Source organism: Thamnophis sirtalis, unplaced genomic scaffold, assembly GCF_051295495.1.
Source record: "Thamnophis sirtalis isolate CommonGarterSnake01/CBP01778 unplaced genomic scaffold, rThaSir2_p1.2 scaffold_2, whole genome shotgun sequence".
Classification (NCBI taxonomy): Eukaryota; Metazoa; Chordata; class Lepidosauria; order Squamata; family Natricidae; genus Thamnophis; species Thamnophis sirtalis.
In genome coordinates this window covers 79,127,036-79,147,775 of record NW_028261382.1, presented here as the reverse complement: position 1 = coordinate 79,147,775, position 20,740 = coordinate 79,127,036, and the positions used below count along the sequence as shown (strand labels likewise).

General features: G+C 37.6%; 1 protein-coding gene across 1 annotated transcript in view; it reads right to left on the bottom strand.

Moving 5' to 3' along the window:
• LOC106552490 (zinc metalloproteinase-disintegrin-like ohagin) overlaps positions 1–20,539 on the bottom strand; it is a 36,916-nt gene extending 16,377 nt beyond the window's left edge. The window contains exons 1-7 of the mRNA XM_087703599.1: positions 20,383–20,539; positions 13,919–14,025; positions 10,463–10,539; positions 8,541–8,619; positions 6,868–6,944; positions 2,225–2,417; positions 719–781 (exon numbers count right to left, since the gene is read on the bottom strand). Coding sequence (XP_087559725.1) covers positions 719–781; positions 2,225–2,417; positions 6,868–6,944; positions 8,541–8,619; positions 10,463–10,539; positions 13,919–14,025; positions 20,383–20,533 — 747 coding nt within the window. The 5' untranslated portion in view covers positions 20,534–20,539. The remainder of the gene's footprint in view (positions 1–718; positions 782–2,224; positions 2,418–6,867; positions 6,945–8,540; positions 8,620–10,462; positions 10,540–13,918; positions 14,026–20,382) is intronic.
• Between the last annotated feature and the right edge of the window lie 201 nt (positions 20,540–20,740).

Here is a 20,740-nt window from a genome sequence, read left to right as displayed (position 1 = left end):
GGAAAAGGTTTAATTTGAGAGATGCTATGAACATTAACAGTGTATAATTATGATTTCTTGAAAGAATCTATTGAAATTTGGCAAAAAAAAAATTCACACAGGCACATAAGGTGGAAATCAATTTCAAATGCATATAGTCATAAAAATAAATCAAAATATTTTCTGCTCAGGAAACTTATTTTAAAATTGCATCTCAAACAAAAGTATAAATAAAAAAATATGCTGGGAAGTATATATTTATATTTCAATTAAATTTAAAAACCTACTTGAATGTAATAGTTTTGAAATAAAAGAGAAAATAAGGGAAAGGACTATCCACCCACTAATTCAAAATTCTCCGCATAAATTTTGGAATTCTAGATTGACCAGGGAGAAGAAATGTATGATTATTCCCTTTTACTCTTTTCTCCATTTCGAAATTTCATTTATCTTCTCTGTATTCAATTTCCTGATCTTGGCATTTCTGAATAAAATATAATTAAAATTTAGATGGAGTCCTGGGTGACTAATGTGCAATTAGAATGTAGTTAAATGTCAAACATCTCTTAAACATTTGACTGTAATAACAAATATAATTATCAAAGTTTATTATAAAGCACATTTTAAGATAAAGCACATTTTAAGATACAATCCAGTTTGAATGTTATGTTAAAAAAGACAGAAAGAAAAATGTGTGCACAATGCAGAAAGAAAATGAAATGCTATCCAGGATACTTACCAGTGCATTGTCTGCAATTATGTAAAGCTCGATATATTTTGGGTCATCCAAAAAGTTATTTTGCTAAACAGAACAGTAAACAAAAGATTTTTTTAGACATGTTACTCCCTGCAGCCAACCGGTCATCAGTCTGCATGTTTTACTTCCTGGTCAAAGTCCTTGGAGTTTAAGAAATATTGTTTTTTTGAAGAAGACATTTATAGAGAGAGATTTTATCATGGTATGAAATATTTTCTTTGTACATAATGTAGTATGGCACTTGTCTCCAATTGCATCCATTTTGGCATAGAAACAAGCAAATGAAGAAATCACTTTTTTGACCTTTTTTCAGCCTGTCAAAGGTTCTGCTACTTGTATTTCTCTGGGAAAGAAAAAATCTCTCCCTCCTGCATTCTAATTTCATTGTCCAACATTAACTTACTCAAATTATTCAGGAACTACCCTTATGGCTAAGATTTGAACCATATCAGGTGCATTACTTCCTTCTTCCCATAGGAAAATGTATCCATGCTTTTTCAGCATATGGCACTGCAAGTTCAGATTGCCAATTCCATGGGGCAATTTCTTTCCTTGCTGTCTGACAGCCCCTTTCTTAACCCTGTTGCACAAGATCCAGGTTGAATAAAGTGACCATGACCTGACATTGAGACTAGAACATTCAAGATGTGAAGGTGACTATAAAGCACAAGCACCACTTTCTGAGCACAAAGAATCTCCAATTGGCATAAACACTGAAGCCATCAATCAAGCAGACGTTCAACTTTGGCGATTGCATTTGCATTTTGGCATTGCACTGTAATAACAACTATTGCTCCAAGATTATCACATTTTAACAAAAGAAGTTGAGGTTTTGAACATCCGGATATGTTTCAGCCATTTCCAACTTCTGCTACCAAAAGGAAGGAGGGAACTGTGATCTTGGATGCAATATTTTGTCCTCAATTTTCTTCTGCCTCCAGTAATGGAGAAAAACATTGTGAGTATGAGGATCATATGTGACCAGATTCAATTTGTTAGTTTTAATTCTATCATTACTTCAATCTAACTAGATTCAAATCAAATTGGAAAATTGAGACAAGATTATATTTATTAGGTCTTATTAGACATCTCAACACATTGTTTTAACATTTCAATCAATTTCTCCCTTATCCCAAGTCCTCTATGCATGCATAAAAGTGGCATCTAATTTGATCATTTGGTTACTTTTTAAAAACTGATTTACAAAGTTAAGATTCAATTAAATCCATTTTGAACCAAATCGCCAAACTAAGTTTGCATGATCATGGAAAATGGTATATAGCTGGAATATGTATTTTCTGTTCATTAAATTTCCATATCTTATTGTTCAGCATGGCTGAAATAGAATTTCAGAAATGGAGGTTTCTTTCCTATGAATTCTTTCTAATCACTTCCAGAGAAATTATCTTTTGCTTTACATTTTCAAAACAAATAAGTGTATCCCTGTTCTCAAACCATGTTATATACTGGAAGGTTTATGAGACTTACTTCTTCAGGAGTAGTAGATAATTGAGAGGTCTTTTTGATGGACCCATTTGATTTCCAACTGGTTACCCCACAGATTTTGGGGGTCTCATCCTCCTTTTCTACATTTTCAGATTTGTAGACTGCATGGGCTTCACTGTCAGAAAGCTTCAAGGGTTCAATAAGGTATGTCTCACCTTGGTGCTTGAAATGTCCTCTGTAAGAAAAATTGTAGGCTCTTTATGAACAGGGTGATTAAATGTGGATAATCAATAAAAGACAATATTTGTACTTCAAGACTAAACTGCACCAATGATGTTACCTACTTGGGTAACAAAATGTCTGCAAAAAATCAACACACAGAGTGTACAGGACCCTTCAATGGATAAACAAATGTTAACTAACCAAGTCAACATTCTCAATATAACCATGAAATATCTGTACAATAAGGTGACCAGACATCCCGCTTTTGGCGGGACACCCCCGCTTTTTGATGCATTTTCCCGCGTCCCGCCCGCTTTTTTAAAAGGCACGCTTTTTTTGGCGCTCGCAGCTCCCGCCCATCAGCTGCTGGGCTGGCTCATCATTCTGTTCTATGCTACCTACAAATTTAAGCCAGCCCAGCCTGCCGCTCACTGATTTGATTGGCTGGACTCCTTAGCTGAGGACGCATGCGCGAGTCTCCATTTTATTTTGTCTTTCTTGTTGGGGTTGCAGCTGCGCTTACTGGTGGTGAGTAAAATAAATCATGTTTTGTAAAAATTTTTACTCGGGAGTAAATTTTACTTACTCCCGAGTAAAATTTTTACTCGGGAGTAAATTTTACTTACTCCCTAGTAAAAATTTTACTCGGGAGTAAAAAGCGGCTGCCGGTCACGCAGAGAACTTCCACGTGGTTCCATCCAGACTTGCCGCCCGTGCTGGCTGTGAACTCCGCAAAGCCAAAGGGGGAGAAGGCAGGGGGCTGTCTCCTCCTCCCAGCCCAGCAAACAGTCCGTTTTTCAGCCGTGCAGACAACTTCCACGTGGCTCTCGCAGCCTGGCAGAAGCATTTTTTTGGGGGAGGGCTCTGCCTTAAGCAAGAATTGCATTAAAGACCAGAGCAACAGGTATTTCCTTATTTGCCTGGAGACAAATAATTCCTAGGGATACTTGCCATGTTCTTTCATCACCATGACGATCTTATTTTTTTGAGCTAAATGTATTTTTCCAGTTTGAATTGGGCATAATCTTTTTTTATTGATCCACTGTCAGGAAGAGGGATTATAATTTAAAACAAATGATTTCAGTGGCATCTTTTTTATTAATTTAAATTTCTTTCCGTTCTCCATACCCATCTTCTTGTATCAAATAATAGCTGTGGATTCATTGGTATTAAGTGTATATGTTTGAAGCAGTGCAGGAAATCTTGAAAACTTATGAATTTCTCTCCCCTCTGTGGCATTAGGCCTTAGTATCTGATTTGCTATATAACTTAGCAGTAGTTATTAGCACTCTTGGTGAATGATTCCCTTTTCTCAAATTATCTTGAACAATAGTTTGCAATGTTTTCATATCTTGCATCCAGCTTTTTAAATTTATTATTAAATAATTTGTATTCTATCAGGGGCTTTCAGCAGTTTACAGCAACAAAAATGCCAAATAAAATTATATTATTATAAAATCATTGTAACAATTCCACAAAAACAATAAAAAGAAAATCCAGTGATAAAACCATATTAAATCCCAATGGCTCTAGAAGACAGAATAATTTGTACAGCCTTCCTGAATGGACAGCAGGTTAGGGCTCCCTGCTCTGGAGGAGGTTTCCAAAGGATGGGCACCAGCTGAAACCTTCCTCCTGAGAAAGCCCTACCTTTGTCATGAATGGGATTACAGGGCCTCCCCAGAAGATATTTAAAGCTCTGGTAAGATAGCTTTGAGGGGGGTGGTCTTTAAATATTTGGACTTTAAGCTGATTTTGGAACATCTGTAAATTTGAAAGCACAAAAAATGCTATTGGCTTGTTTCCAGATGAGTCATTTACTGTAAGGAGTATAGGCTCAATGTATTTTAAAATAATATTTTATTTATTGTGCATATGATTTTTTAAAATAGTGGTATTCTGTGTTGATTCTTTTTTTAAATTGTCTTAGACTATTTAAAAAAAGATTCTATCCAAAATAAATTGAAACAAGCCATTTTTAAAATTTCTATGCACAATACTTTGAAATGGACTCAGGAGTCATGATTGACACTGAGTGAATTTGCACTTTTAATAATCAGGAAGATACAATGGCATTGAAAAAAGTGACTGATGACCATTTTTCACACTTAGCGACCATTTTCACACTTAGCGATCGTTGTGGCATCCTCATGGTTACGCGATCAAAATGTTGATGTTTGGCAACGGATTCGTATTTCTGATGATAGTTTGAAATGGTGACAGTATAAATTATTGCTGGTGTAATACTTAACAATGGTTTTTAAGGATTTCTTTTATTTATAGAATACCTTTTTTATTATTTTGGGGGGATTTTTACTTTTAAATTGTTTATAAAATGTATTTACTACAAGAAATGTTCCTTTTTGCAAATGTGATCTTTGCAAATCTTTGTGATGCAATATGTTCAGACCAGGTTTATGTGTCTCAAAGTGGCTGCTATTCTATGGGCAGGCCAGGTTGGTGCAAGGCAGCTTTGCCAGATTTGGTGTGTTTCACCCTCATTGAATTTTATATCGTATAAAGAATGGAAGGAGGAAGGAAGAGAAAAAAGGAGGAAGGGAGTGAGTGAGGAAAGAAGAGGATGGAAGGAGGGAGGAAGGAAGGAAGAGAGGGAAAGAGCAGAAGACAGATAAGGTGAAGGTAGATAAGCAAGAGGAATGAAGGAAGAAGTGAGGAGTCTCGAGGAGGGGGAAAACGTTTAGTGACCAAAGTTACAATGGCATTGAAAAAAGTGACTGATGACCATTTTTCACACTTAGCGACCGTTGCGACCATTTTTCACACTTAGCGACCGTTGCGACCATTTTTCACACTTAGCGACCATTGCAGCATCCTCATGGTTACGTGATCAAAATTTTGTTTGGCAACAGATTCGTATTTATGCTGGTTTCAGTGTCCTGGGGTGACCTTTTGACAAAAAATATTTTTTTTAATCAAGCCCCCCCCCCCCCCCCCCCCGGTCAAGGGTGTCCCTCTTTTCCAATCTGAAAATCTGGTCACCTTACTGTACAATATTTCTATGAAGACTAAATCTGCTTGAAAGATTCAGTTTGTATGTAAAATTTATTTCATAAAATTATAATATAGTGCATTATCAATGCAATATCAGGTGTTTTCAGTCCAAATGTATAGAATGTGAAGGATTTTTGTGTTTTATTTTTATAATTATAATGTACGAGGTGCAATGACAATAAGGTAAACTTAAACTTATGTCATATGTATATGATACACACACACACACACACACACACACACACACACACACACACACACAAGACCCAAATATTTTAATTTAATTTTAGGTAATAAAATAAAATGTTATACAAAAACTGAATCTTTCAAACAGGTTTAGTTTTATATGCCAAACTATCTCCATACAAATATTGTACAGATATGTCATGGTTACACTCAGAATGTTAACTTTGTTATTGTTCGCATATGTGCATGCATGCATGCAATGCAGAGAACAACATGAATAAAATCCAGACTAATAGTGCAGAAAAACAGGGAGCTGGAGGCTAAAACATATGATGAATGATGGAGGTAATGAAGAGAAGGACTATGGGTGACATAATAACAGTTGTCCAATATTTAAGAGGATGTCACAAAAAAGAGGAGGGTAACCTATTCCCCAAAGTATCTTAAGAGCAAGACAAGAAATAATGGAGAAATTTAACAAACTTATCAAAGAATGAAGCAACCTAGAACTAAAAAGAAATTTTGTGACAGTGAGAACCATTAACTAGTGGAATTAACTAGTGCCTCCTAGTGGAAATTGGTGGAAGCATCACTGCAGGCTTTTAAGAAGAGATTGGACAGCCATTTGTCCAGAATGGTGGATAGAAGACCTCGAGGTTCCTTCCAACTCTGTTTTTCTACCATTCTGTCATTCTCTTGTTATTCTATTGTGTTCCAATGTTTCTATTAGCCCTTCGTTGTATGGACACAGTCTCAGCTCAAATGTTTTTTTTTGGGGGGGGGGGTTAGTTTGGGGTGGGGTTTTTTTGTATTTTCCTTCTGTTGGGAGAGCATTGAATCTGGTTAAAGGTGAAGTGCTTCTGAATTTTGGAATCTTTAAATGACTAAGTTATCTACATGGTTGGAGAAGGTGGGCAGAGTTGCTCAGGAAGGTGTTTCTGGGCAGAACTGAAAAGTCTGCTTGCCTCTTTCGAGCAAGGTGCATAATCTGAAACCTACCTATCTTTTTTTCCCCCCTGCAACAATCGCTCCTATATACAAAGGAGACATGGACTTTAAAGGTCATCTAGACAGGACTGATTTCGCTCCCTACTGTGTCTACTGGCTGGCAGCAGCTCTTCTTTGTATCCAAAGTCTTTCTGACTCCTGCAGATATCTTGGATGACACCCAATTAACTTGCATGCTCTTTTTTAAATATGACAATTCCAAGAACAGTAATAATATTATCATTCTTAATAAAATAAAAGATAAAAGACTTTCTTACTTCAAGCCGTCGCATGTACTGATGACTGCAGTTGAGTCAATGTCATTCTGGATGCGTCCATGATAATAGCAGTGATCCTGTATGGAGGCAAGAGGACCACACTGGTTAAACCTTCTTTGCAGTGTGATTTGATGAGCAGAAGTGCAGTTCCAATATATTCCACAACATCAATGAAACAATGAGTAACAAGCAACTTGTTCAAGATATTTTGATTGAGGAGGACAGAAAATCTGCTTTGAATTGATTATTCCAAAATGAATATAGGATAAACACAAGTCTCCATTAAAGGAAGTCACACTGCAGGGGGATTATCACTGGTGGCAAAATGCTAAGAATCTTTGAAAAGACACTCAACAAAGGACTATAAAATGTTCTGTTCAAGTAACAAGCCCATTTCTCAACCAACGTTGTCTTATTGGAGGCCAGCCCAATGCTGCATCACAGGATTTGCTGAATCAACTCTCAAACTATGTAATAGACACATCAATGATATACATACGCTACAGTAAAACTAACTATGTAAAAGATGCATATATAACCAGGAAGACTCCAATTGGTTTTGAAATTTGATTCCTAGCATCTTCTAGTAGACGAGTCATGTAGAAATTAAAACCAACAGATTTCTGTTACAACCAAGAAAAAATGAGTTGGTATGACCTTTGAAGATACTAAGTCACAAGTAGACAATTTTTGGAAGCAGATGATGCACTTTTAAATCAATTTTGGTGGAGGTGGCAGTGACCTAAGGAAGCATGTTACTGTTGTGATATAACAGCCGTGACCCGTCAAAAGCGCGGAGGACAAAATCGCGCTCGACGAAAGCACGCATGTGACGTCATCACAGCGCGACGAAAAAAATTAAAAATTGAAATAAAATTAAAATTAAAGCAAGCCGATTCACATAAAGGTAAGGGTTAGGTTTAGGGTTAGGGTTAGGGTTAGGTTAAGGGTTAGGGTCAGGTTTAGAGCGTTAGCGTTAGGTTTAGCGTTAGGTTAAGGGTTAGCGTTAGGTTTAGCGTTATGTTAACGGTTAGGTTTAGGGTTAGATTTAGGGTTAGGTTAAGGGTTAGGTTTAGGGTTAGGTTTAGGGTTAGGTTTTGGGGGGTTAGGGTAAGGTTTTAGCTTCATTTTTACATTTTTTGATCACAGCGCGATGTTTTCGTCGCGCTGTGATGACGTCAAATGTGCGCTTTCGTCGAGCGCGATTTTGTCCTCCGCGATTTTGTGGTGGAACCATAACAGCTGGTGGAGTCAGGCTCTGGCTGATTTTAATGTGGGGACATAGTATGAATTTCTGAAATCTGTAGAAGCAAAGTATTGATATTCAAAACAAATGATTTTTCATCTACAAGTGTAATAGGGTTTAAAAAGCAAAGTAGATAATCTGAACTTGATGTTCTCATACTAAACCTATGTAGGGCTCACTCCACAAAATATTGGCTTTTAATCAATAGGGAAGAACTAAAATATCTCCCTATTAATTCAATAAGTAGAACAGACTGGGTTTTAACAACTCGCACATCCTTACAGAGATCATGCTCAATGTAAGGCACTTCATCCATATACACCCCTACTTGTTTGAATAGCTTGGTCTGATATATGCATATTTGGAATGTTGTGCACAAATATTCTTCCCAATTAATTTCATAAAAATAAGACACTCTGAATATTACCTCAATTGGAGGGCTTGTTGTAATTTCTCTGCCATCAGGAGAATAATGAGTCTCGGTGTAATCTTTGGAAAAAAGTCCTCTGGAAAGAATGCAAAGAAGACGTTACTTAGCAAGCATTATTTATATTAGCAATTAAATAGGCATCTAAGAGGCAATTGCATATTCAGTCTACAATTACTGTATAATGGCATTTTAAAGATATTGTTTGGTGTCAAAGAAAAGGAGCCAGCATTTCAATCTGATCAGGTATGGCTATTTATGAGGAGTGCACAGCATTCCAGATTTTCCTGGGGAGAAAGATTTGTACCAAAAAAGCTGTGCAATCATCAAGGCTCAGAGGTGGTATGATTGATGAAAAGGGTCTTTGATTCTTCCATTCAACGATCAGCTGAAGCTACTAGGTCTGCAAAGGAGAGCAGTACAGCTCTCTTTACTCAAGAGGTTCGCATTGCTTCATGAAGACACCTCAAGAAAGGGATGTCTCTGGAACCTTCATTCAGAAACATCTCTTGAAGTTCCAAACAATGGTATTGGGTCACTCCTGGCATCATATCTATTCCATTCATTGGCATATAATTCTATGTTTCCAGTCTAGGCATAACCTTAGTATTCCTTGCTAGTCTCCCACCTATGGCCCTGTTTTGCTTTCAGGTCTGAACATGATCATGCAGATGCTACTCTAGAAGTTCTTCATAGCCTTCATAGTCAAACAGTAGAAAAAGGGGAACATATATTTAGAGGGCACGTATAGCATGGTCAATACAGAAATACACTCTAAAATCAGAGCCAGACAGTCATTCCTAATGTTCAAGGTTTTGAAGCTATTCTTAAATTGCAAGAGGGCTGCAGGGATTCTAAGCAACTCTTCCCATGTTTACAGTACAGTAGCTGCAGAGGTGGTATTCAGCAGGCTCTGACCAGTTCTGGAGAACCGATAGTGGAAATTTTGAGTAGTTCGGAGAACTGGTAAATGACTCTTTCCAATCATGTTATTCTGTTCTACTAATAAAATAATCATGTTATTCTGTTCTACTAACAAAATAATTTGAGTCCATGTCTGTTTCCAGTACTAAAACAAAGATGTTAATAAAAATTCTAAAGCCTGACTTGACAAATTAATGAAAGACTAAAAACATGTTCCAATGATTAATTATTCTGCAGATATAATCCAAGTGGCAAATCTATTTATTATTACCTTTATTAATACAATTCAAATGGTGCACCATTAAGAAGGCCGACATAGCATTCTTAGCAAAAACAACAACAAAAAACCCAGGCTGTGTTGAAATCTGAGCCTGTTTAGGTCAAGCTTGTTTATGTGATCCCTTTCATGCCTTAATCATGCATGAGGTTTCATGACTTTGATGCTCCAACATGTAAGCTCTGTTATAAAGTGAGCAGCAATATCAAGCTCTTAGGAAGCATACAGATTGATGCGTTGTCTGTGGAGAATCATTAATGCAATAGCAATCATTTTTAAATCTATGTAACAGAGGGGGAGTGATGGTGACAGGAGTCTCTGCCCACACGCCTGAATGCTTTTGCACATGTGCAGAAGCGTCATGCATGCACAAGCGAACCAGTAGTAAAAATAATGGAAACGCACCACTGTTCTGTAACATTTCATAATTAGCTTGATAATTCAAGGTCCAGAGGTTTATGAGCCTTGAGTGCTTCAACTTTATCTAGAATTGTTACATTCAAGCAGAATAGCAGTGAAAGCAGGAATAAAAATCTCTCAGTTTTGGGCTAAGACTTAATTAATTGATTCAATAACTATATCTATTTCACTGATATAGTAACATTTAAATTAAATTTCCAAAACTAAGCAATACAGATATTATTTCTACAGAATTATGTCCAGGAATATACATTTTTAACCTTCTTTTAGCAAAGTTAAGAGAACTTCTGAGTTAACATACTTATTTTTTTCTAGGTGGAGGACCACTGGCTTTCCATTCATTTTAAATTCATATTTAATGGTATCTTCATAGTTCACCTGAAATGCAAAGTATTCAGTGTTTATTTTTTAAAAACACAAACAAAAAGACAAATAAAATGTGTACCTTCTAACAGATTAATTAATAGAGTTGGAAGGGACCTTGCTGCAGGTCATCAAGTCTAACCCCCTGCCCAAGCAGGAGACCCTACATCTGCCTCTACCAAGGATCCAACTCACAACCTCCTGATTGTTAGGGAAAGATCTTGACCTATAGGCCACAGCTGCATATGCTGAACATTTAATGCCTCTTAGGACTTAATACAGTACAATAGCAGAGTTGGAAGGGACCTTGGAGGTCTTATAGCCCAACCCCCTGCCTAGGCAGGAAACCCTATACTGTTTCAGACAAATGGTTATCCAACATCTTCTTAAAGACTTCCAGTGTTAGGGCATTCACAACTTCTGGAGGCAAGCTGTTCCACTAATTAATTGTTATGTCAGGAAATTTCTCCTCAGTTCTAAATTGCTTCTCTCCTTGATTAGTTTTCACCCATTGCTTCTTGTTCTACCCACAGGTGCCTTGGAGAATAGTTTGACTCCCTCTTCTTTGTGGCAACCCCTGAGATATTGGAACACTGCTATCATGTCTCCCCTAGTCCTTCTTTTCATTACAGACCAATCTCATTGTAATGCATAGCCTGTAAAATCATGGAATCAATTACGAACGAATCTATCACCCTCCACTTATAATACAAGACAATAGCAGAGTTGGAAGGTACCTTGGAGGTCTTCTAGTCCAACGCCTTGCCTAGGCAGGAAACCCTACACCACTTCAGACAAATGGCTATCCAACATCTTCTTAAAGTCTTCTAGTGTTGGGGCATTCACAACTTCTGGAAGCAAGCTGTTCCACTGATTAATTGTTCTAGCTGTCAGGAAATTTCTCCTCATTTCTAAGTTGCTCCTCTTCTTGATTAATTTCTACCCATTGCTTCTTGTTCTACCCTCAGGTGCCTTGGAGAATAGTTTGAGTCCCTCTTCTTTGTGGCAACCCCTGAGATATTGGAACACTGCTATCATGTCACCCCTAGTCCTTCTTTTCATTAAACTAGGCATACCCAGTTCCCGCAACAGTTCTTCATATGTTTTAGTCTCCAGTCCCCTAATCATCTTTGTTGCTCTTCTCTGCACTCTTTCTAGAGTCTCCACATCTTTTCTACATTGTGGGGACCAAAACTGAATGCAGTATTCTAAGTGTGGCCTTACCAAAGCATTATAAAGTGGTATTGACACTTCACGTGATCTTGATTCTATCCCTGTTTATGTAGCCTAGAACTGTGTTGACTTTTTTGGCAGCTGCTGCACACAGCTGGCTCATATTTAAATGGTTTTCCACTAGGACTCCAAGATCCCTCTCACAGTTACTCCTATTGAGCAAGGTACCACCTATGCTGTGCCTGTGCATTTCGTTTTGCCTAAATGTAGAACCTTACTCTTTTCACCATTGAATTTCATTTTATTAGATAGTGCCCAAGTTTGTCAAGATCCTTCTGTATCTTTAGCCTATCTTCTGATCAATTCAACACTTTTGTCAAATGTGGAGCCATAGCCAATTCATTTTTAAATTTGGAATGTTTATCTGCTGCTTGAAAGGCACTGTAAAATTTTCTTAAATTAAATTAAACTTTCTTGTATAAGTTCATCTTCTTTAATTCAACATCCTGACAAATGAGGTTTGACTGGGACATAGAGACTGAGACAAAAGTTATCCAGTGGCTTCCATGGCTGAGGTTATACTCGTATCTGGTTCTTAGTTCCAACTCTCAGCTGTAACTACCACATCATCTTCACCACTTTTATATTTTAAAGTTATGCATTGTGGGAAGCTAGAAATGATATTTTCATATCTCATGGTTCTCAGTTGTCATTTTATGAAAAAATGACTCAAGACCATAAAAAGGAAGAAGAACTCTCTTGAAGTTACCTATTTATAGTAACTTTGTGTCAGGAACAAATAACCAGATTTACATGTGTAGAGTTCAAACTAACAGTCAGATAAGTTCCATGAAACTTTGTTTGTTTGTTTCTGTGTGTGTGTATGTGTGTGTGTGTGTGTGTGTTTCAGTCCTGGGTGTGTTGCAATTCTGCAATGATTCAAGGCAAATTCCCTGCTTGATCCCTCCCTCCTGTCTGTCTAGGCATTTCCGAACACTTTATGATAGTAACCTATTCTCATTATGAAACTTTAATGTTTTAAGTTGCCAGAAGTCTTCTCAGTTGTGTGCAATTGGTCATATGTTGTGGTCATATACTGTAAATCTGTTTAATAAATAAATTTGTAGGCACATACCGTATTTTTGGAGTATAAGATACACTGGGGTGTAAGACACACCATGGTTTTGAAGAAGTAAATTTTAAAAAAAAGTTTTTGCACTCTGCAGGTATCCCAAACCCTTTGCCCACCTTGTTTTTTGCAAAAAGATAAAGGGTATGCAGAGACTTTGGGAAGCTTGTAGAGTGCTCCTGGGGGCTGTGGGGAATGAGCAAAAGTGGCCCTTTGTTTCTTGTTTTTGCCCTCCCCAAGAGCACTTTGCAAGCCTCCCAAACCCTCTGCACATCCATTTTTGCAAAGGGGGCAAGGTTTGGTAGGACAAAAATGTTGTATTCAGTGTAGAAGATGCACCCAGATTTTCACTCTCTTTTTTGAGGAAAAAAGGTGTGTCTTATGCTCCGAAAAATACGGTAGATTGCAATGCAAAAGTCCAGATGACCATTAGATGGCAGTAAAGGAATACCAAAAGGTCTGTTGGCTGACAACAAGTATTTATCTAGAGGTAATAATCTTGCCCAGTAGAGTTCTTCACTCCTATGAAAAATTAGGGCTGTGTAAGTTTCACTCAAACCATGTTAAGTGCAAATCTTGATATAGGTATGCATGGAGTTTTTCTCAGACTTCTGCGATTTGATAGATTTTTAATCAAAAATTGATTTTTGAAATCTGAAATTGATTTTCAGAAGTTTAAAGTCTTACAAGACTTATTGTATGTTATCTTTACTTACAGCTTTCTGTATAAATCCATCTATGAAAGTATTATTCATCAATTTAAGGGTTGGACTAGGATCAGATCCAATCTAAATATGAAACTGATGATAAGTCCAAATTATAACCTTCTCCCATCATCACTTTTCACATTCTATGAACTTTGACAAATATGTGATTTTATAGTAATTTTCATTTACAAAACAGAACAAATTTAACTTTAAAATGGCCAATAAATATAGTGGGAGTTTCAGGGACCTTTGTCCTAAGATCCACATGACTAAATTGTAAAAATAGTAGAGTTTTAACTCTAACTTTGCTTCACATAAATCTGAAGTAAAATTTAGGGTCAGATTAATCAATAAATTAGTTGATGAAATGAAGATTATTTCTTACCTTTTGCTCACGCCGCTCAATTCTGCTTTTGGGCAATGGAGGGATTTTTTGTGGATATACTACTTCATAATCGTTAACCTTCCCAGCTTCCAAGATTATAGAACTCCCTTCACAAGAAAAGGAAATAAAAGTTCTACCATTATTCACATCTATAACAGTTATTGAGCTATCTGGTGGAGCATAGTACCGAAATTCAGGTTAATTTTTTGCATATGAAATTTGCTAAATGGTGTTTGATAACTGGGAGTCTAACTGGAGACATTGCTTTGGGAGGGCCAAAAAGAAACATGTCAGCCACTCAAATAAATGACAAAATAAACAAATAAATCTCAACCACTGTGTATGCTTCTGTACAGAGTGATGATGAGTGCTGAGGATAACATGGGAAACGGGATATCACAATAGTCTGATTCACACAATCCAATAAACGAGGCTATATTGTGGTCTAGCATATTCATTAGTGAGGCAGCTAGGCAAACCTAGTTTATTATTGAAATGTAGCTGATTAGGGATTCTTTTCAAGAATAATACATCATTTACAAGATGAAAGAGGAAACATACAATACCAAAATGAGAAAAAGTGTACAGAAATTTTTCGAGAAACTATACAGCAAAGAAAACATATTGCAAGACAATATCAAACAATACTTAAATAAAAAGAATCTAAATGAAATTGAGGAAGAGAGAAGAGAAATCTAAACAAAAAAAATCACAATGATGGAATGAAAGGAAACACTGAGGAGACAAAAACATAATAAACACCGGGCCCAGATGATATAAACATAGAATTTTGTAAAGCCACACAAGAGCAGATAGAAACGGTGATCTTAGATTTATTTCATGAAGCACTTATAGAAGCGAAGCTACCAAAATCATGGAGGGAAGCATATATAACATTGATACCCAAAGAAGATTCGGACCATCAACAAATAAAAAATTACAGACCAATTTCTTTACTGAACGTAGACTATAAAATCTTTACATGTCAGTGAATAAAAAAATATATTAAATGAAATCATTCACACAGATCAAAACAGCTTCTTACCAAAACACCAGTTAAAAAATAATATGATAATTATAAACCCGCTAGAATATTATGAAGAGAATCCAGGGAAACAGGTTGCACTGGTCTTTTTAGACGCCAAAATGGCCTTCGACAATTTAAATTGGCAGTTCATTATCACACACTTAAAAATGATGAGATCTGGGGAAAACTTTATAAAGATGATAGAATAAATGTATTTGGCCCAGACAGCAGAAGTAATAATAAATTGTGACACTACAGAAGAATTTAAAACATTGAAAGAAGTGAGACAAGGATGTCCATTATCACCTTTATTATTTATATTAACACTGGAAGTTCTATTAATAGAAGTTAGAAATAATCAAGAAATAAAGGGATTAAAAATTTAAAAAGAGGAATATAAAATACAGGCATTAACGGTCAATATGGTGTTTGTATTAAAGGAACCATTAAAATCAGAAATTAAATTAATCCAAAAAATAGAGGAATTTGGTAGGGTAGTGGAACTTAAAGTTAACAAGAACAAAACAAAGATCATTACAAAGAATTTCACCCAAAAACAAGAGCAAGAATTAGAGGAAAACATAGAAATTCAGATAATAAAAAAGGTAAAATGTTTAGGAATTTGGCTGACAGGGAAATGCTGAACTATTAAGGAAGATAATTACGATAGAATGATTCAGAAAATTAAGAAAGAGTAGGAAAATTGGAGGAAACTACAAATATTATTAATGGGAAGAATTGCTATTGTAAAAATGAATATCCTACCAACAATCTTATTTTTATTTTAAATGGTACCAATTAGCCTAGGGATTTTTTTTTTCATTTATTTAAATAAACTAATTGCACAATTTATCTGGTCAGGAAAAAAAACATGAATTAAATTAAATTTTTTCAGGACAGTAGAGAAAAGGGAGGATTTGGACTTCCCGATTGGGAGCTTTATTATCAAGCAGCAGCTCTTACTTGGATAAGGGAACTGAATCAATCCAAAAATCAGAAGATTGCTAACAATAGAAGGTTACAATTTGGAACTAGGTTGGCATGCCAAGGTGGCGCAGTGGTTAAATGCAGCACTGCAGGCTACTGCTAGATCAGCAGGTCAGCGGTTCAAATCTCACCGGCTCAGTGTTGACTCAGCCTTCCATCCTTCCGAGGTGGGTAAAATGAGGACCCAGATTGTTGGGGGCAATATGCTGACTCTCTGTAAACCGCTTAGAGAGGCCTGAAAGGCCTATGAAGCGGTATATAAGTCTACTGCTATTGCTATTGCTATTGCTATCTGGGATGGGAAGGATAAAACCCACAGCTATTTCCAAAAACATTTAATTAGAAAAGCTCTACTTCAAATATGGTTAAAAATTAAAACAAAACATTATAACAAAATTCCAATCTGGCTATCCAACATGGAAGCTCTGATATACCCGAATGTATTGGACATCAACAAGATAATAAGATATGAAGAAATATTAGGTAACTAAGAAAGACTAGAAACAAGACAAGAATTGAAAGACGAGGGAATAGACATAGGCTGGTATTTACAAATACAGGCAAGGTATAAAAAAGACAGAGAAAGGGATGGATTTTATAAGGAGCCACAAGAACTAGATAAAATTCTACAGGGAACCGAAGAAAAATTGATTAAAAATATATGGCATTTTTTATTAAAATTTAAAATGGAAGAAGAAATGGTGAAAGAAATGATTGTAAAATGGGCGACAAATTTTGTGTATATAATAGAATTGGCAGAATGGGAAAAATTGTGAAATAAATTATTAATTAAATATGACAATGGCATATAGAGAGAACATATATAAGCCGTTTTACAGATGGCATCTCCCACCAGCAAGAACTGCGAAAATGTTCCCGGAGTGCTCACTTATCTGTTGGATATTCAAACAACAACAAGGAACATATGTGGTGGCTGTGCACATCTGTGAAAAAATATTGGAAAAAAATAAAAGATTGGCTAGAGGAGATCACCACACACCAAATTGAACTAAAACCGGAATTATTTCTGTTAAGAATTATAAAAAGAAATTATGAAAAAAATATTAGTTATTTAATTCTACACATAATCATGGCAGCGAGAATTACATTTGCACAAAACTGGAAAAACTGGAATTACTGGTGTAACTGGAATTACTGGTGTAATTCTGTTTACACCAACAGAAGAAAATATAATTAACTTTTTTGGGGGGGAATGTGCAGAGATGGATAGGCTCACGAAAGAATGAAAAGAGAAAGAAGAATGTGAATATTACTCCATATGGGATTTATGGTATGATTGGATAGAGGAAAAGGGAGGGGGGGTAGGAAAGCAAAAAAGAAAGGAAGAAAGATCAACAAATTAAAAAACAACTACAAAACCGGAAAATGATTAAAAGATGGAAATGTGAAATAGACTGTTGCAAATAAATAATAGGAAATAGATACAAAAGGAGTCAAATGTAATAAAGGTTGTTATAAATAGAATATATAGAATGAAGAAAAAAGATGTATGAAAGAATATAAATGCATGTATACACACACACACAATTATGCATTTTTAGTCTTTCATACATCTTTTTTATGTACTGATAAAAGACTCACAAAAGATATGTAAAAGAAGTGTAATGTGTTGCAAAGATGTGATGTTTACATAAACAAAATAAAAAAATTAAAAAGGGAATTATTTTCAGTTCATCTGCTATTTCACGGTCATGAAAATAATTTTACTGACATTCTTTTTCTTTCAAAAATATCTATGGAGAATACATAGTATCATAGTTATCAATGAGACCATGTGCATAATCAGATTCAGTGATTTTTGACCCATAGTTCAAGAGTTTGGAGTTGGTTACCATGTGGACATTGAATGCTGAGCCAAGGTGGCGCAGTGGTTAAATGCAGCACTGCAGGCTACTGCTAGATCAGCAGGTCAGCGGTTCAAATCTCACCGGCTCAGGGTTGACTCAGCCTTCCATCCTTCCGAGGTGGGTAAAATGAGGACCCAGATTGTTGGGGGCGATATGCTGACTCTCTGTAAACCACTTAGAGAGGCCTGAAAGGCCTATGAAGCGGTATATAAGTCTACTGCTATTGCTATTGCTATTGCTCATCTGCTATTTGTTCCTGAACATATGTTTTAAATGTGATGAGTGGCAGCACCGCCACCTACAAGTAGTCCTTGACCTACAAGAGAAGCTCGGAAGAGACATGCAAATGATCACAATAAGACGCTGGACACCGGGGGTGATGGTGGCGCCCTCTGCTGCTTCTTCTGCTGCTCCCAGGGGCCAAAGTACCTGAAAGAAACAGGTACCTGCACTGGCTGTCTCCCTGGTGATGGGCGGGCAGTTGCGGGCGCTCCACCAGCTTGGGTGCAGCTGGACCGGAGCCCTTTCTCTTCTCAGAAATGTCTTCTCAGTGGAGCTGTGGCAGCCTGCCTGTTCCTTTCAGGTACTTTGACCCCCGGGAGGAAGGGGAACAGCTAGGTGGGGCATAAAGGGAGCCTCAGTTCTTCTGTGAATGGAGGGGAAAAAGTTTGGCTTCTCTCTGCCATTTAAAGGCTGCAGCAGGGAGAATCCCAACTTTTTTCCACTCCCTTCATTCAGAGCGGAACTGCTCCAGCCTCGCCCCCCCCCCCATTGCCCATTAACCCTAACCTTTGCGCTCTTCTCTGCGCTCTCCTTGGCTCTTTGCGACTTCAATAGATCATAGTTATCAATGAGACCATGTACATAATCAGATTCAGTGATTTTTGACCCATAGTTCAAGAGTTTGGAGTTGGTTACCATGTGGACATTGAATGCTCATCTGCTATTTGTTCCTGAACATATGTTTTAGCTTTTGGGGCTAATGGGGCTTAGGTTTCCAGCCTGACAGCCCCTGCCATTTCTGGACATCTATTGCAGTTGCAAGGAGCCGAGGAGAGTGTGGAGAAGAGCATGAAGGTTCTTGGCACTCTGGGAAGCCCCAAAAGCAGCTGGGAGAGGTACGCATCTTGGTTTAGCCTCTCTGGATGTAGCAGCAGCAGCAGCTCCAAGCACGCTGATCTCAGCGTTTTTGGGATTGGGCATGCTGCAAGAAGGAGTGAGTGAATACCTTTTCTGGATTGCTGCTGGTGGAGGTCCAGGCCCATCTCCCCCTGCTCAGCAAAGCAAGTCAGGGGAACTCCTTTGCGCTGGCGGAAAAAAGTCTTCACTCATTCCCTCTTGCAGCATGCCCCAATGCAAAAAACGCTGAGATCAGCGTGCTTGGGGCTGCTGCTGCGATGTCCAGGGCCAAACCAAGGCATATGCCTCTCCCAGCTGCTTTCGCAGCTTCCCAGAGCACCAAGAACCTTTACTCTCGTCTCCGTGCTCTCCTTGGGTCCTCATGACTGCAATAGATATTCAGAAGCGGCAGGGGCTGTCATGCTGGAAACTCAAGCCCCATTAGCGCCAAAAGCTGCTGCGCCAGCAAAGAGCTTACTTACCTCGTTGACAGGCAGCAATAGAAAGCCAAGAGCTCTCTATAGGGCTCTTAAAGGCCTGGTGCAGATGGGGGGAGTGAGCGGACCAACGGTGAATAGATGGGCGGAGCTTGGGGGAGCTAGTGAGGGGGCATTGGAACCGGTTCTAAACGGCACGCTAAACGTGGAACCAATTCTAAATGGCACGCTAGATGTGGAACCTATTCTAGCGAACCAGTTAGAACCGGCAGGAACTGGATTGAGGACTACCTGCATTTGATCTTTGCTGGTTCTCCCAACACTATGATTGGGAATGACTTAGGAGCCAGAAGGAAGAGACTGCTTAGCTGGCATGTCAACGGTATCTCAGCCCACAGAAGGAAGGAGAACATGGGAAGCAGGTCAGAAGGGACCCTCCCTGGTTTTCTGGAGAATGAAAAGAAAGGTGGGAAGAAATTATTTAAGATAATTTAAATCTTGCATTGAGGAAAGTGTCAGATTAGCTTCACTACCATTTGAAGATTCCCTGAAGATAACAGCAAGGGGTTTGCTCAATATTATGCAACTTTAATTACATGGTGTCTAATTAACCTAGTAGAAGAAGATTAAAACTGAAAACACTTTAAAAAAACATTTTACTTCCTGAATTTTGGTTTTTCTTTTTTTCTTTCAAAAACCTCTGTCTTTCTGTCTTGTTCAGTCTTCTACTCCTTTTTTACTCACATTACTGGAAAACATACTCGACTTGAACATACTTTTCTTTTGAGAATATTAGGTCTGTTCTTTCTTGGGATCTGTTTGCTGCTGGACAAAATTTAAGCAAATACAAAAAAAAATTCCATTCATAACAAATGTACTTTTGGGAGAGTTCTTTTGGCAAATCTGTAGAAACTAAAGTTGAGCAAACTTTGATTAATCATTGAAGAATAACCATAAAAATCTGTTGGATGAAATAGCCTTTTAGCAGTAAGAACCTGAACGAGGAAACCAAAGAAACCATCTTACCTTGATATGGAAAAACTGCTAAGCAGACGGTTGCCAAGAGAGCTTGGATCATTTTTGAGCCCAGAGTTGGCTGACAGTCAGGGAATCTCTTTCTGCTTTCAAGCCAACATGAGCTTTTCTCCTGTTGACTATGAGAAGCAAGTGACTTCATTCATGCCCTTATATGAGAAGGTGTTTGCTAAAGGATTTGCCCAAATTCTGAGTTGCCACCATACTATTGGAGGGCATGTTACCAACTAACTAAGTGCCAACTGTTACACATGGAAGGGTTCTTTGAAGACATCCCTCAAAGGTGGAAGGATAAGTGGTCAGGGGAGAGCTCTCCCTAGCCTGCAGGTTAATGCAACTAAATTTGGGT